General features: G+C 35.7%; 1 protein-coding gene across 1 annotated transcript in view; it reads right to left on the bottom strand.

Moving 5' to 3' along the window:
* Nucleotides 1-10893: 10893 nt before the first annotated feature.
* Nucleotides 10894-14546, bottom strand: part of LOC137614316 (uncharacterized) — a 23358-nt gene continuing 19705 nt past the window's right edge. The window contains exon 2 of the mRNA XM_068344070.1: nt 10894-14546. This exon is cut by the window's right edge and continues 354 nt beyond it. Coding sequence (XP_068200171.1) covers nt 12281-14546 — 2266 coding nt within the window. The 3' untranslated portion in view covers nt 10894-12280.

Here is a 14546-nt window from a genome sequence, read left to right as displayed (position 1 = left end):
TGAATTATTTATTTTTTTCCTTCATTTTATCTTTTTTCTGTTTGTCATTCTGAAAAAATTAAAACTTTTTGTTTTATAATGCTGCCTTATAATTAATTATACTTACCATCATTCATCAGTACACATCATTAATTACTAATAATTAATCTTTTTTCCAACATCCATCTGTAAAGATGCCTAATGACTTCTTTAAAACTCATCATCAATAATTGTTTGCCTCTTTACCCTCTTCTTGAAAGGATTATATATAAGTCTTTAAGTACTCATTCATTTATTTTTCTTTTATATACACTAATTCTCTAATGCATACTTTCATCTTTATTAATTTATTCCTTATCTAATCCTTTTTTTTTTTTTTTTTTTTTTTTTTTTATAACATTCATACTTCAATAAACAGTTTTTACCCTGTTCATCAGTCATCATTATCATCATGAAAAGAACTACAGAGGATATTACTCTTGTTTTTTTTTTTTTTTTTTGTTACCGGAATTCTGTTTTTAATAAACTTTGTTTTCATATTTTTCATCACATTTACCTTTAATCTTCAGATATACAGTACTTTTCTATCTTTTTTTCTTATATGTTTTTTGTTACCGGAATTCCAGTGTTCTTAATAAGTTTAATTTTAGTTTTCATATTTTCCATACATTTAATTAACATTTTGTATCTTATGTTTATATTGATTCTTATATTTCGGAATATTTATTCTAAGTATTTTTCATCTCCATAATCCTTCTTTTATGAATATTCTAATTTTTTTTCATTTCCATAATTCTTCTTTCATGAACATATTTATGAATTAGATATAATTTATGCTCTGTAACAAAATCTTTTTGTGCTTTTTTTTTTTTCCAAAATGCATATGAAAATTAATTTTAAGCGTTTTCCTGTTACATATACCTTTCTCATGTTTTAATACTTTACCTTGATATTGTTATTAGTTTTAATTTCTTCTTATAATTATTATCTACTTCCATAGTTGCATAATAACAATATTTTACTCTTATGTTTTTATCATTGTCTTAACTCACAGCTACTAAATTAAAAAATTTTATATTTACATTAAAATCTAATACATTTCTCTTATTTTTTCAGGTAATGCAAATAGGATTAAAGGTAGGACTAAAACGACAGTTGTGACAAAAATTCCATGTTTTATTCAAAATATATTTGGAACTATTCGAAGCTCTATAGAGTAGTGATAAATTTTTTTGACGCGCGAAACAGGGTAGTAAGTACAGGGTTTAGCCGGCGACGTATGGACGTGGGAAGCTTTATTCCTCTTAAAAGTTCAGAAAAAAAGCAATTTCCTCTTTTCAAGAATTAATTTTGGAGCAAAATTTTTAGTTATGTTTATATATTTTTATAATTATATATTATCAAGAATGAAAATTTTCATCTTAGATGTTTTCAATAGTATTTTACGAGTGGGCTGATATTGAACATTAGGTTACAAGGTGCTGAAGAGGAAGTCAGTACAGTAGCTTCTGAAAGCGTATAGGTAAAGGCAATGGTCTTCCCAGATCCACGTTCGCCTCCGACTATGATTTGTGTTCAGTGAAAACACTTGGTAGCAATAAATGCCATTTGGACCAATGCTGTTTTTGACATAAATGTTCACATTTCATTAACATTGTTTCAGAATCTACAATTGACCTAAGTTCATATTGAGTACAAACTCAGCATTTGACAGTTACACGACGATCTGGAGACAGTCATTATTATTATTATTTTTTTTTTCAATCACTATGGGACTGACACAATATTTTTAGCACATGGTTTACAAACATTCCACTCACGAATTTATGGTCCAGACAGCATTGTCGCACGTTGAGCAAGAACATGGACTTGAAGAGGCAGTTTTTGAGGTTCAAGTTTATTTCTCAAGTTGTGTGGGGGGTGAGGGGGGGTGAATAGGTGAATGATTTCTCTCTAGAACGATATAAAAAGAACTAAGGTCACATGCTATATTTATATATTCTTAGTGACATTAATCGTTGTAGATTTTAGGTTGACTTAAATTGAACCCCCTTCCCTCAACATCATTTGAATGGTCACTGGTATGATAACTCTCTCTATCTGTGGATATATATATATATATATATATATATATATATATATATATTACAAAGCCTGACGGACATGTAGGTGTTAGGCACCTGTCTAATAGCATTTTCGAATATTTGACGAATTGTCTGGATTTGTGGTCCTGAAAAACTGCCTTTCACGTCTCTTCAGTAGTGAACGTCTGAAGCCTGGCGGCCACTCGGGGTGGGGGTGAACCGTTTGTCTGTACGGACGCCACACGGTGTCACAGTACCGAGATTACAAGGTAAATGCAAGTGTACTTAAATTGTTTTGTAAACATGATGGTGTGAGAATATCACCACACAAATAATTTATAAGTACAAATGGTAGTAATAAACAGCCATATAATGGTAGAACAACGTGTATTAATACCATACCAATAAAAAAAAGAGCCCCGTGAAGTATGGCAGCGTCGTGCATCAGGCGTTCCAACGCTTTATTTAAAAGGGGGGGGGGGGGATTTGAGAGAGGGTTCAAGGTTAAGTTCTTTGACTATAACTGTCGTACATTTCACACAAAAATATTGTACAATTCAGTCTTGCGTTGCCTGGTGACTTACGGCGCTCCCAGATTTCCCGGGTCCGGACAGATATATTTTTTTTTTATTAAAAAATTGGTAACATACTGTATACTGAGTATTCAACCAACTTTTAATTCTTGGGTGGAAAAAAAGGACAACAAGCATTCATTCACGTAGATGTAAACAAATATACTATACCTTCCTGAAGGAAATACAAAATTATATTTCATATCTAAAATAAAGAATGAAAGACGCCCTGAAAACACAGATTTCACTACTAATACTACTATAGTTGTTGTTGTTATTTTCTCTGTTGTTTACAAGGATTACCAAAATTATTTTAGAAAATGAACCAAAAATGTGTTGTTTTTTGGATTAAGCGTCAGTTTGATTTCTCTACAAACCACTCGTGCTGCTTTTTACTAAGAGTTTACAAGAGTTTACAGTAGCTTACAGTAATATCAAAGAAAAGTACTGGTTTAGAAGCGGGATGATTATGGGTTTTATGTCCTATCGCCTTAAGGATCGGTTTAGCATGGAATTGAACCTGACATCATTCCAAGTGGAGTTGAGATTGTACTCTTATTACATTTAGTTTTATGAGTTTTATCTGTTTCTTCATCAATGGTAGAGATATGCCAATTTTATATCCTACTCCCGATTTTTATATCCCATTGCCAATTTTATATCCCTTGTCAATTTTATATCCTATTGCCAATTATGTATCTTACTGGTAATTGTATGATCGTATAAGTATTATATTGTAACTCCTTTTTCGGAAATTTGCCATCCAATTCGGTGGAGTCATCTTGGTTGTTTACAAACTCACTCATATTTCATATAAACTTTTGCAAAATCTTTTGGAGAAATTCGTCAGTTATCACATGGAAAGCCCAGTTGTAGAAAGCCAAGTCAAAATTATTTGAATTTTCAAGTTCCCGTTACAAATATTATTACGTAATTCCACGTTTTTTCCAATCCTCGTAATCATTTTTTTTTATATTGTGTTACTGCAAAACCACTTATATCCGGTTAACATACTATTTTATCATAAAGGCGTGAATTCCTTGAAGGAAAAAGGTAAGCTCAATCTTCCCATACTAAGTATTTCTTTTGTTCATCATGATCATCATCTCCTCCTACGCATTTTAAATCCTTTAGTTCATAGTTGAGTCAAAATTACTATTCGCGAAGAATCATTGTTGATGAACGGCTCAGGAGATTAGTCGATGATGTTCTCAAATGCTTCTTTTCCGTTATTTCACTAATGACAATGATGAAGGTGACGATAGCAAGATTAAAAACGTGTTGTCGAAAGATAGTGATTCACTTCAAAGAGAATTGGATTATCTAATTGAGGATGCGTATACGGAGTGTATGCATGTGCATCATACGTGTATGCGTATAAATTCATTGCGTGTTTGTATTTTGTATATGGTTGTGCTAGTGACGTTTAGATAAACCAATCTTCATACATGCTTATATACATATACAGTATATATATATATATATATATATATATATATATATATATATATATATATATATATATATATATATGTATATATATATATATATATATATATATATATATATATATATATATTAGAATACACAATATTCCGTGTATATATGATAAATAAAATAAACCTCCAATTTATGGAAAATTAAATTTTCTTTGAGCTTTCGGAGGGACCATCCCCCTTCCTCTTTAGAATTTTTTTTTTTTCTGAAGAAGGGAAATGGTCCCTTCGAAAGATCAAAATAAATGTAATTTTTCATAAATGGTTGGTTTCTATATATATATATATATATATATATATATATATATATATATATATATATATATATATATATATATATGTATATATATATATATATATATATATATATATGTATATATATATATATATATATATATATATATATATATATATATATATATATATATATATACATACTGTATATGCATTATGATAAGATCGCATTATATCTTTCGACAATAGTTACTTCAATAAATGAGCTGAGAATTAAGTCTGAGCGAGCCGGATGAATGATAGACAAACCAGAAAAAAGTATTTGGTTCAAAAAACAATATTTAGAATCTGATTATTTACGCGAAGATTTGTAGCTCTTTAATCGCGATTGAAATTAAAAGTATATAGTATGTAATTATATTTATGTAGACATGCATTTGTGAATGTGTCCATATATATATATATATATATATATATATATATATATATATATATATATATATATATATATATAAATATATACATATACATATATATACTGTATATATATATATATATATATATATATATATATATATATATATATATATATATATATATATATATATATATATATATATATATATATATATATATATATATATAATCAAAAGGATTGGACACATACATAAATACATGTGTATACATATACTTTTTTAAACAACAGAAACAAAACGTAATAATCTGAACCCAACGTTTTTCTTTGAAGCATCCGATGTAATTCATTTCGTCTTAGATTTGCCATTTTCTAAATTTGAAAGCATCTTTTTTTTTTTTCACTGACGCATGGCGAATTGCTTTTCTTAATCAGAAACAAAAATTGAGATAAAAACGTTCATCTGTGTTCTAGATACGTTAGAAAACGTTCATCTGTGTCTAGATACGTTAGAAAACGTTCATTTGTGTCTAGATACGTTAGAAAACGTTCATCTGTGTCTAGATACGTTAGCAAACGTTCATCTGTGTCTAGATACGGTAGCAAACGTTCGTCTGTGTCTAGATACGTTAGCAAACGTTCATCTGTGTCTAGATACGTTAAAAAAGGTTCATCTTTGTCTAGATACGTTAGCAAACGTTCATCTGTGTCTAGATACGTTAAAAAACGTTCATCTGTGTCTAGATACGTTAGCAAACGTTCATCTGTGTCTAGATACGTCAAAGATTATTTACCATCACGTTTTACGTCAAGGCGAGACGCGCACATTTACGCCAGATACATTTAAACCGGAGAAACGTTTTGGGTGAGCTTTGGGATTTCTTAATCCTCTTTGCATGGACTTGGATTTTTTTATCATTTTGTTCATTTATCCAAAGGGGCGGGGGTACGATGAGTACTTAAAAATGCAACATTTACAGCAATTGATAGCGGCGGGAGTGGTTATTTTTTAGGGGTTGGGTTGGGGGGGCCAGGGGTGATTTCATTTCTTTTTCTTAAGAGACGGGGAACGGGGATTGCCCTGTAGTGGGCAGAATTAACACTGCTTATTTTATATGTATATATAAATGTATATATATTTATGTATATATATTTTACTCCTACTTTTTCTTTTTTTATATTTTTTTTGGAAAAATAGGTTTACTTGAATGGAGGGGGGCTTGGGTGGGTGGGTAAGGGGTGGGGGTTTTATCCCATCTGAGATGCCAGGTCATGTCGACGTTGCCAATTAGCGAATTTTTGTCTAATACTCAAGACGAGTTGCCTACAGTTGTATTTGAGCGGTTTTCCGCTGGACTAAAGTTACTATTTAAGATTTGCTCGTCTTATACAACCTGGGATCCCTCTTGCACCCAAAAAACTGTTTTTTTACTAGTAGAAATCCTTATTTTATAGCGCCTTTTTTTTTAAAGTTTCGCTCAAGAGCAAAAAATGTACACTTCAACAGTCTCAAGAAGCATATTTCGAGAACTATGAAATTAGAAACCTCTATAAATAGCCTTTGGAGAACAAATGCCGGGTGGTGGTGAAGAAAATATATAGATTCGCAACCACCAGTTTTATCATCTCTTATTCTTTTCACAAATCGTGATAAAAAAAAAAAAAGCTGTAAGTAGACTGTAAATAGACTTCGTAAGGTGCAAATCACGGCCATGCCGACTGGCCTCCTTTTAATAATTCACACAAACTTAGAATTGCGACCTGGATTGAAGTTCTGGGAAGCTAATCATTTCGAATGAACGGGGAGCCATAATTAATTGGTGAGACTTGAATGAACTAAATCCCGTCAGGTTAGTCGTGGGACGGCCTATCGTGAGGCATTTCAAATTAGGAATTTTGGCGTGTTAGGGAATGCAACGGAAATCCTTTCTATGTGTAATTTATGCATATTTATATATATATAGTTTATAGTTTATATATTTGCTCAAATATTTACATGAATCGAATTAAGTCCTGAATGCTATGTTATATATATATATATATATATATATATATATATATATATATATATATATATATATATATATATATATATATATATATATATATATATTTGAATGATAGATTTGAAAGCTCTTCATAATTTTAAATTTGAAAAAATAACTAACGATTGTATGTATAATTTTCCATCTCGGTCAAGATTCTTGTAAGTGTCTTCTTGTATATTATTGTTTCAGATATTCCTGGAAATTTAAAAAAAGATCTCGAGAAATTGAATTTACTTTACCAATATATCAAGAATCAAATCTTTCCTGCTCAATATCTAGATCTCCGTATTGGTTGCAAGTCCCTGTTTGATCCGTAATCAATTTTCATTGAGGCACTTCTATCTCGTGTATGTGTCTTTTGACTTTTTTTTCCACAATAGCACTGATTCGTTAAAACTCCTCCTCCTTCCTCCCATCGATGTCTAATTCAACAACAGATCTCATTTTTATTTCTTCATTCTAATTGTATCTTGTTTTTCCGATGAGGCCAAATAGCTTCAATCAATTACGTGTGACGCTCAGTGCTACTTCTGGTATTAATGAGATGGAATTATGAAGAGGGTGGTGGTATTCACAGCGGGTAAGGGGTGAGGGGCGGTGTTAGCAAATAACTTCATGGAGCTCTCTCTTTCTCTCTATATCACTTTCATTGACGAGACATCATCATTAAAAGAACGCTTGATCATTTGTCTTGTAATGACATCAAAAGTTGATATCGTGGACATAAGAATCATCGTTAAAACGCTTTCTTGTTTTAACTTTCCGGACGAGACGGGACTATGTAATTATTTAATTTTCTATCCATAATGAATTCCACTTGCTTTCCATTAATTGTTGACAAGTCCTGCTAACGCCTGTCAGTTTTTATAACTAAATTGGCAAAGAATACATCTGCCTCTTTGCGTTGGAGAGATTGTACAGATATCGCAAATTGGTCACCGGTTGCTCTTTTAAGATACCACTGGGCCCTTGCGTGTTTGCAGTCTTAAAAATACGACTCTGACATCTAATAAGAAAGACATTGACGTTATTCCACAGTTAATTCTAAGGTAGGCATTGTGGCTGAGACCTATAGCAAAACTTTACAAGGAGATCACAATGTGAAATCGTACATATACATAGGTGAGTGTCACAACTGCTCCACGAAACCATAGGGAACAAAGTTTTGGCAGTAATGCAAACTCTCCCTTTTAGACATCTTATTCGTTACGACGCCTGATGGAAAATACCACTCTGGTAAATGGTTGATTAATCAATCAGACTGATCGGTCGATTAGCAATCTCCATTCTTCAAGAAGAATGACCCAATCTGTTTAAAGGAAAGATTTGGTTGAAGAGCTTAAATAGAGGACTTTGGATGACATCCCTTTGTTTAAAATTCTCTCTCTCTCTCTCTCTCTCTCTCTCTCTCTCTCTCTCTCTCTCTCTCTCTCTCTCTCTCTCTCTCTCTCTCTCTCTCTAATAAAGCTACTACGTTTTGAGCAGGAATTAGATTCAGTGATTCTCTAGTTGTGTTATCAAATCACAGTTAGCAAGCATATCATAGATAGGAATATGGTTCATCATACTTCAGTTAGTTTAGATCACAATGCTATACTTGACGACTCACTCACGTTTATGTACACACATAAGTACAGACACGATTACGTATTTGCCCATATGAATATACACAAACAAACAGACACATTCAAATTTATATGTGTATAATATATATATATATATATATATATATATATATATATATATATATATATATATATATATATATATATATATCTACACACATTTATGTATACACGAAATAAAATAGAGGAAATTGGGGTGGGTGGAGGAGCCGAGGGTTTAGAAATTATTTAATTTGTGAAGAATTTTTGACTTGCATGTTAAAGGGAATTCATCCTCAGTCTTCCACTATATTGACATTTTCATTCTCTTGGTCTTACTCATTTGTTTGTTTTTTTCTGACATTTAAAGAAAGGCAAGTACAGTATACTTAAAGAAAACATCTATCGTATCCCTACGTCTGTTCACCGGTTAAAGGTTGTTTATTACATTGTACTGAGACACAAATGCAGTCATTGCTCTTCTGTGGGCTTACTTTTAGGCTGATTCAAACTAATGGAGAATGCGTTCATCGGAAAGAAAGTGAAGTTGTGATTGCATTGACAAATGCTTTTTTGAACATGTATCATAGCTTCGGTACCTCATCAGTCAAGTCAGCCTTGGCTATAACCCTTGTTGCTATTTTACAAAGTCTACTTTTGTTCATTCATTTCAAATGTCAATCTAGAGTAAGCACATATTTTAAAGAAGCCATCTTAACAGAGAACGCATCCTCAATTTTTCCTATTTGTATGTTATTGTTTTTTGGCATGCATCAGTTGCATGGCAAGGCCCCGCAAATGGACGTCATGCATTTATATCTCATTGTTTTCTTTTTTAACTTTTTATCTTTTTTTAAAGGATAACCGGGCTAACGTTGGACCGGGGAGGGGGGATTAGGATTTCGAGTTTTGTGAAATAATCTTAGTGAAATGTATAAAGCTGTTGTACGTGACTACAAATGATTCAGTGTCATATTCACTGTGACATAAAATTGGAAGTGTTGTCGACTAAAATAGTATAAAGTAAAGGAAAACAAATCGTTAAGAACATTACACATTAAGGTGAAATGACATAAGGAGAGGAAATCATTCTTACAATATAAGCAGTTATGACCAGTGTTGTAACAGCTATCACAATATGGAGTACATTTGGTTGATGGGGTTATGGATAATATCAAAGTCAAAGTTCGCGAATTTCAGTCATATATTTATTTCACTGTCAATGAAACTCATTGCCACTTGATCACAACATTTGGTTTTTTTATATATAAAATTCATTTTTGATTGATTATAATAATTTACATTTGACTTATTTCTTCTGTAACCCGATCAACCCAACCATTATAAGAAGGAAGGCAGTGAGAACCAACTCTTTTTTATGCTCTCCCGGTCGCCTTTTACAAACCTTATTTAATCGTGAAGGCGACCGGAGAATTAACAACACTTCTCATCACTGTCTTCCATGGCTGACAAGAGTCCGTGTCTTTTTTCAGGAGTGTTTGCGTGTTAAATTAATTCAATAATAATTACAATAATAATAATGAAATTAATAATAATGAAAATAAAGATGATGATGATAATTATAGTAAATATATATATACAGTCAATATAAATAGTCTTACAATAAAAATATGCTTAAAAAAATCAGATACCTACAAAATTATGGAGAAATATTTATAAAAGCTTTCTTATCCATATACAAAAAAGAAGATTCTGGTGAGAGAAGGAGATTACACGTAATGAGTAAGCTGCCAGCTCACGCCCGACAGTCCCATCTCACAACACATATTAAAAAACAAGCCTTAAATAGTGAACTATCTAATGATCGTTAAGCACTGTTGTAGGCAGACAGCAAACTGGCCATGAGTTTGGCACATAAGGAGTTAAGGGGGGAGGGGAGGATTACAACCTATTGATTAGAACATCTCATAACAATTTACATTTCTTGTTTGCTTAAAAAAGGAAAGAAAATCCTAAAACAGGAGTAATATAATTAAAGTCTGGTTTAGATTCAAGATGACTTTAGCCATAAGAGGTAAACAATTATATGAGCCAATAGCTACTTCGTGTGACATAAACCATTGTTACTTGGTAACTTAACATACGTAGAAACATTTTAAAATATATATATATATACGAAATAAAATTATCTTTGTCAAGACAGAATGTTTTGCCTTGTTACATATACAGTAGTTGTGTGGTGAAAATAATTCATAAGATCTACAATGTTTTCATAGGAAACAAGAAAAAAGTTTTTTTTTTTTTCTGAAATAAATACATAATCACATTAGGTCTCATTTGGATAAGGTGCTTATGAAGTGATTTTGTGGGAGTCCATTCAAAAGTACTACTGGGTCCCAGTAGTGTGTGTGTGTTCAGTGGCCTGTAGCCCAAAGCGTCCAGGTTGCATGAGTATTTGTGACTCCTCTACCAACAGCCATACATTTTGTAAAAAAAAAAAAAAAGTAAATAAATAAAAAATAAAAATAAAATTAAGGACATCAAAATATTCTTGGTGAATATCTGACTTCGAAGACTACTAGAAGAATGGCATAACTGACGTCACCAGAGCTTAGCTTGGTCGACCACAGCATAGCTTAGGTCATAAAAGCCCAGCATAGGTCGCCAATGCATAACTAATGTAATTTTAGTCTAGTCAGAGTCACTAAAGCATATCTTTGACCATCTTAGCTTGACTTAGATTGCCAAAGTCATTCTGAAGTGACCACAACAAAGCCTAAATTGCTACAGCACAGCTTGAATCTCAACAGTACAGCTGAAGTCACCACAGATCAGCAGAGTTTACCACATCAGATTTGAAAACAAAAGGAACAAAGGTGTTATGTATAAACATTAGATTAACATGACCAACGCTTGATAATACAAAGGACTTAATACCCGAGTACATTTGTATCTCCACACAAAGCTATAGCTTAAACTCACAGGACTTGCAGTTCTCGGATTTAGAGCCATTAGTAACCATTACTGATTACTAGCAGGGCCTTTTTGAAAACTTGCAGCCAACAGCTGGAATCAAACGACTTTAAATGCAAAAAAGGGCCTGTTGAGCCTTACTATGGATCACTCTTAATTGTGACACTGGGTACCCTGGTAGCCTGGGGTTTTCACCTTATAATTATATAATATATCTATCTCATTAAATTAACAGGTACAGTGATACACCTCTCGTGCCGTTCATTTAACTGTATAGAATTTCCCCCCTGAATGGTCACTATCCCCTTTAAAGGCACACCAGGGCCCTTAAGTACCACAGCCAGCAAACACCTTCACACCAAGAGACTTGGGAAGTGATTGTGGGGAGGGGTATAGAGCAACAGCTTAAAACTGCCCCTTCTAAAACCTCAAACAGAGCTGCTCTAGTAGGGAGGGTATGCTTCCTCCCTTAAAGTGGGCAAAAACTCTGGCAGACCCGCCGCCCGAGATGCCGCATGCGGCACACACACGACACAACACATGACCACTGACACTGAGACACTCACGTGCTGACATCAACACGTTGCTGCCTGGCCCTGACCCGCCACTTCCATGTGGGAAAGAACAAATCCCTTTATTGGTATATCATAGAGACGGGACAGAGCCAGGCAGTACTGCATTGAACAGCCGGAGAGACAGACAACAGGGACAGACCATACCTAAATCGCACCAGGCGACGAGTTGATCATGGCCAGAGTGGGCACGGCGGGCTGCTTCCGCCACACAAATAACGCCAGAAGACCAAGCAGGCCTCTAGCCTCCAACTGCCTCCATGCCAAGGAGGGACGACCTCCAGCGAGAGACAAACCTCATCGAGGCAAAAAACATGAACCAGACTTGTCATGAGAGTCCTCTCAATCTTCTTCTTGCTTCCTGGGACGTTGTGGCTGCTGTTGCAGTCTTCCCATTAGGTTGGTTCCTCCTACCCCCATTCCTGTTAAACCTTGCAATGGGGGTCCTGTTCCCAGAGGTGGGGGTCCCAGTGATTGTTTTTGTGCTGCTCCTGCACTTACTGCATGAGGACCAGGTGAAAGTGGTAATGGAGACCCTTGAGGTGTGCGGGGCTGAGAGCATGGCAATCCAGGTAAGTCTAATAAGGGACTTGGAGCAGGATGTTCTTCTGATAGGGAGCGAACAGGTAAATTTGGTCTTGCAACTTCTCCACCTTCTTCCATTGATGAAGACTCGTGTAATTCATACCTGGCATGTGTACGCATGTGTCTTGTTATCATATCCCGACGACATGCTGCATATGGACATTGGGGACATTTGTAAGGCTTTTCACCTGTATGTGTTCGCTGATGAGTAGAGAGGTGATCAGAACGGGAGAAGACTTGTCCACAAACACGGCAAGTGTATGGTTTGTGTCCAGTATGAAGTCTCATGTGGCGTGTTAGCATATCTGAGCGTGCAAATGATCGTTTACATATGTCACACATGTATGTCTTACTTGTGGTGTCTAACTGCTTGTTTTTGTGTCGGGATGCCATGTGCTTTGCCAAACGGTCATGGAGGGAGAACATCTGACCACATACAGGACAAACGAATGCCACATCAGCTCCTGGTGGCATTTCTTCAACTACAGGAGATACTTCCAGGTGATATCGTAGTGCTACACTGTCTTTTGTGCTATGAGAAGCAACATCACCTTTAACTACAGGTACAGATGGATAATGGGATAATGGTCGATGGTGATCTGGAGCTCCTGGTGATCTGGGGGGTGGAGGCGTGTCTTTAGGGGCTGCTAACATTGGAGAGTGAGGAGAAGAGAGTGATATTGTACCTGGAAGTACTAAACTATCTGTACTGGAGGTACTTCCAGTTTTCATACTCCCAGTAGTTTTCACAGAGAGATCCAAAGGAGAGTCTTGGGGAGATGATATATCGGATTCTAAAGAACCACCTTTTCGAGGAAGGTAAAGGGGTTGAGGGATGGGCCTTCCATGACGTAAAACAGACCCTCGAGTTGATGGCTGCTCTCCTGAGGGGCCAGCTCCACTGTAGCTGCTACTGCTACTACTTGCAGTAGCTCCTTTATGTTCAAACCATAATTGCAGATCAGAATCTGAATGAGAGCGTCGCCGATAAAGGTCTGGGAGGTAGACAGTAGGTGGAAAGTAGTGCTCTACATTATGACCAGGAGAAGGTGAAATTGGTGTATGAGGGGAGGTTGGTGTGAGGGGTGAAATGGGTGAATGTGATAAACCAGCTGATGGCCCAAGGCGGTGAGGGTCTCGTGCTGACATTGTGCAATGGTGACAAGAACATGGTGGGTAGTGTGTTAAAGGTTCACCAGATTCACTATGAACTACACTAAACTTAGGCAAGATACCACGAATGACTCCACCAGATGAGGGGGCCTCACTGGATGCCAGAGAGGATGCTGATGATGGGGGTTTAGTATCTAAATCAAGATCTTCTTCATCGATACTTGGATCTTTGATTCTCAGTGGACTGAAAGATAACTTAGGAGAATCAGAGTTAACCCTGGCAAGAGCTGGTGAGTCACGTGCATGTGGTGAATGAGCTGGAGGTCCTGGAGAAAATACTTCTTCATCTTCTTCACTTATGGCTCTGCACAGATACCTTTCGCGATCCAAAGAATCAAACCTGAAGACATCGCTTTGGACTGCACGGGGTGATCTGGCTGTGCCACCACTGCCACAGCTGCTACTTGTGCTACTGCTGCTACTACTACCCTCACCTGATCTATGGACCTGTATGACACCTGGAGACCGTTGTTGCTGCTGTTGTTGTGGGTCAGGCAGAGGACTTGTACCCCCTGCCTCTCCAGGTGCTTCTTTAGGTGAGGGTGGTGTGTCTACTTTCATGGCTTCCTGGCCTGTTTCATCCTGGACTGTAACTCTTGGGCTGAGACCAGGGCTGAGACCTTGACTCAGATTAGGACTGTGACCAGGCACAGGGCTGTGACCAGGCACAGGGCTGTGACCAGGTACTGGACTGTGACCAGGTACTGGACTGTGACCAGGTACTGGACTGTGACCAGGTACTGGGCTGATTCCAGGGCTAAGGCCAGGACTAAGACCAGGGCTTCTTCCTGGGTCTTCCCCTTGGTCTTGGCCAGGACCTTGGGGTACATCTTCAGGCTGTCGGCTGAAC

This window comes from Palaemon carinicauda, chromosome 20, assembly GCF_036898095.1.
Source record: "Palaemon carinicauda isolate YSFRI2023 chromosome 20, ASM3689809v2, whole genome shotgun sequence".
Lineage (NCBI taxonomy): Eukaryota > Metazoa > Arthropoda > Malacostraca > Decapoda > Palaemonidae > Palaemon > Palaemon carinicauda.
The sequence above is the reverse complement of the archived record's forward strand: the minus strand, read 5'-3'. Positions and strand labels throughout refer to the sequence as shown.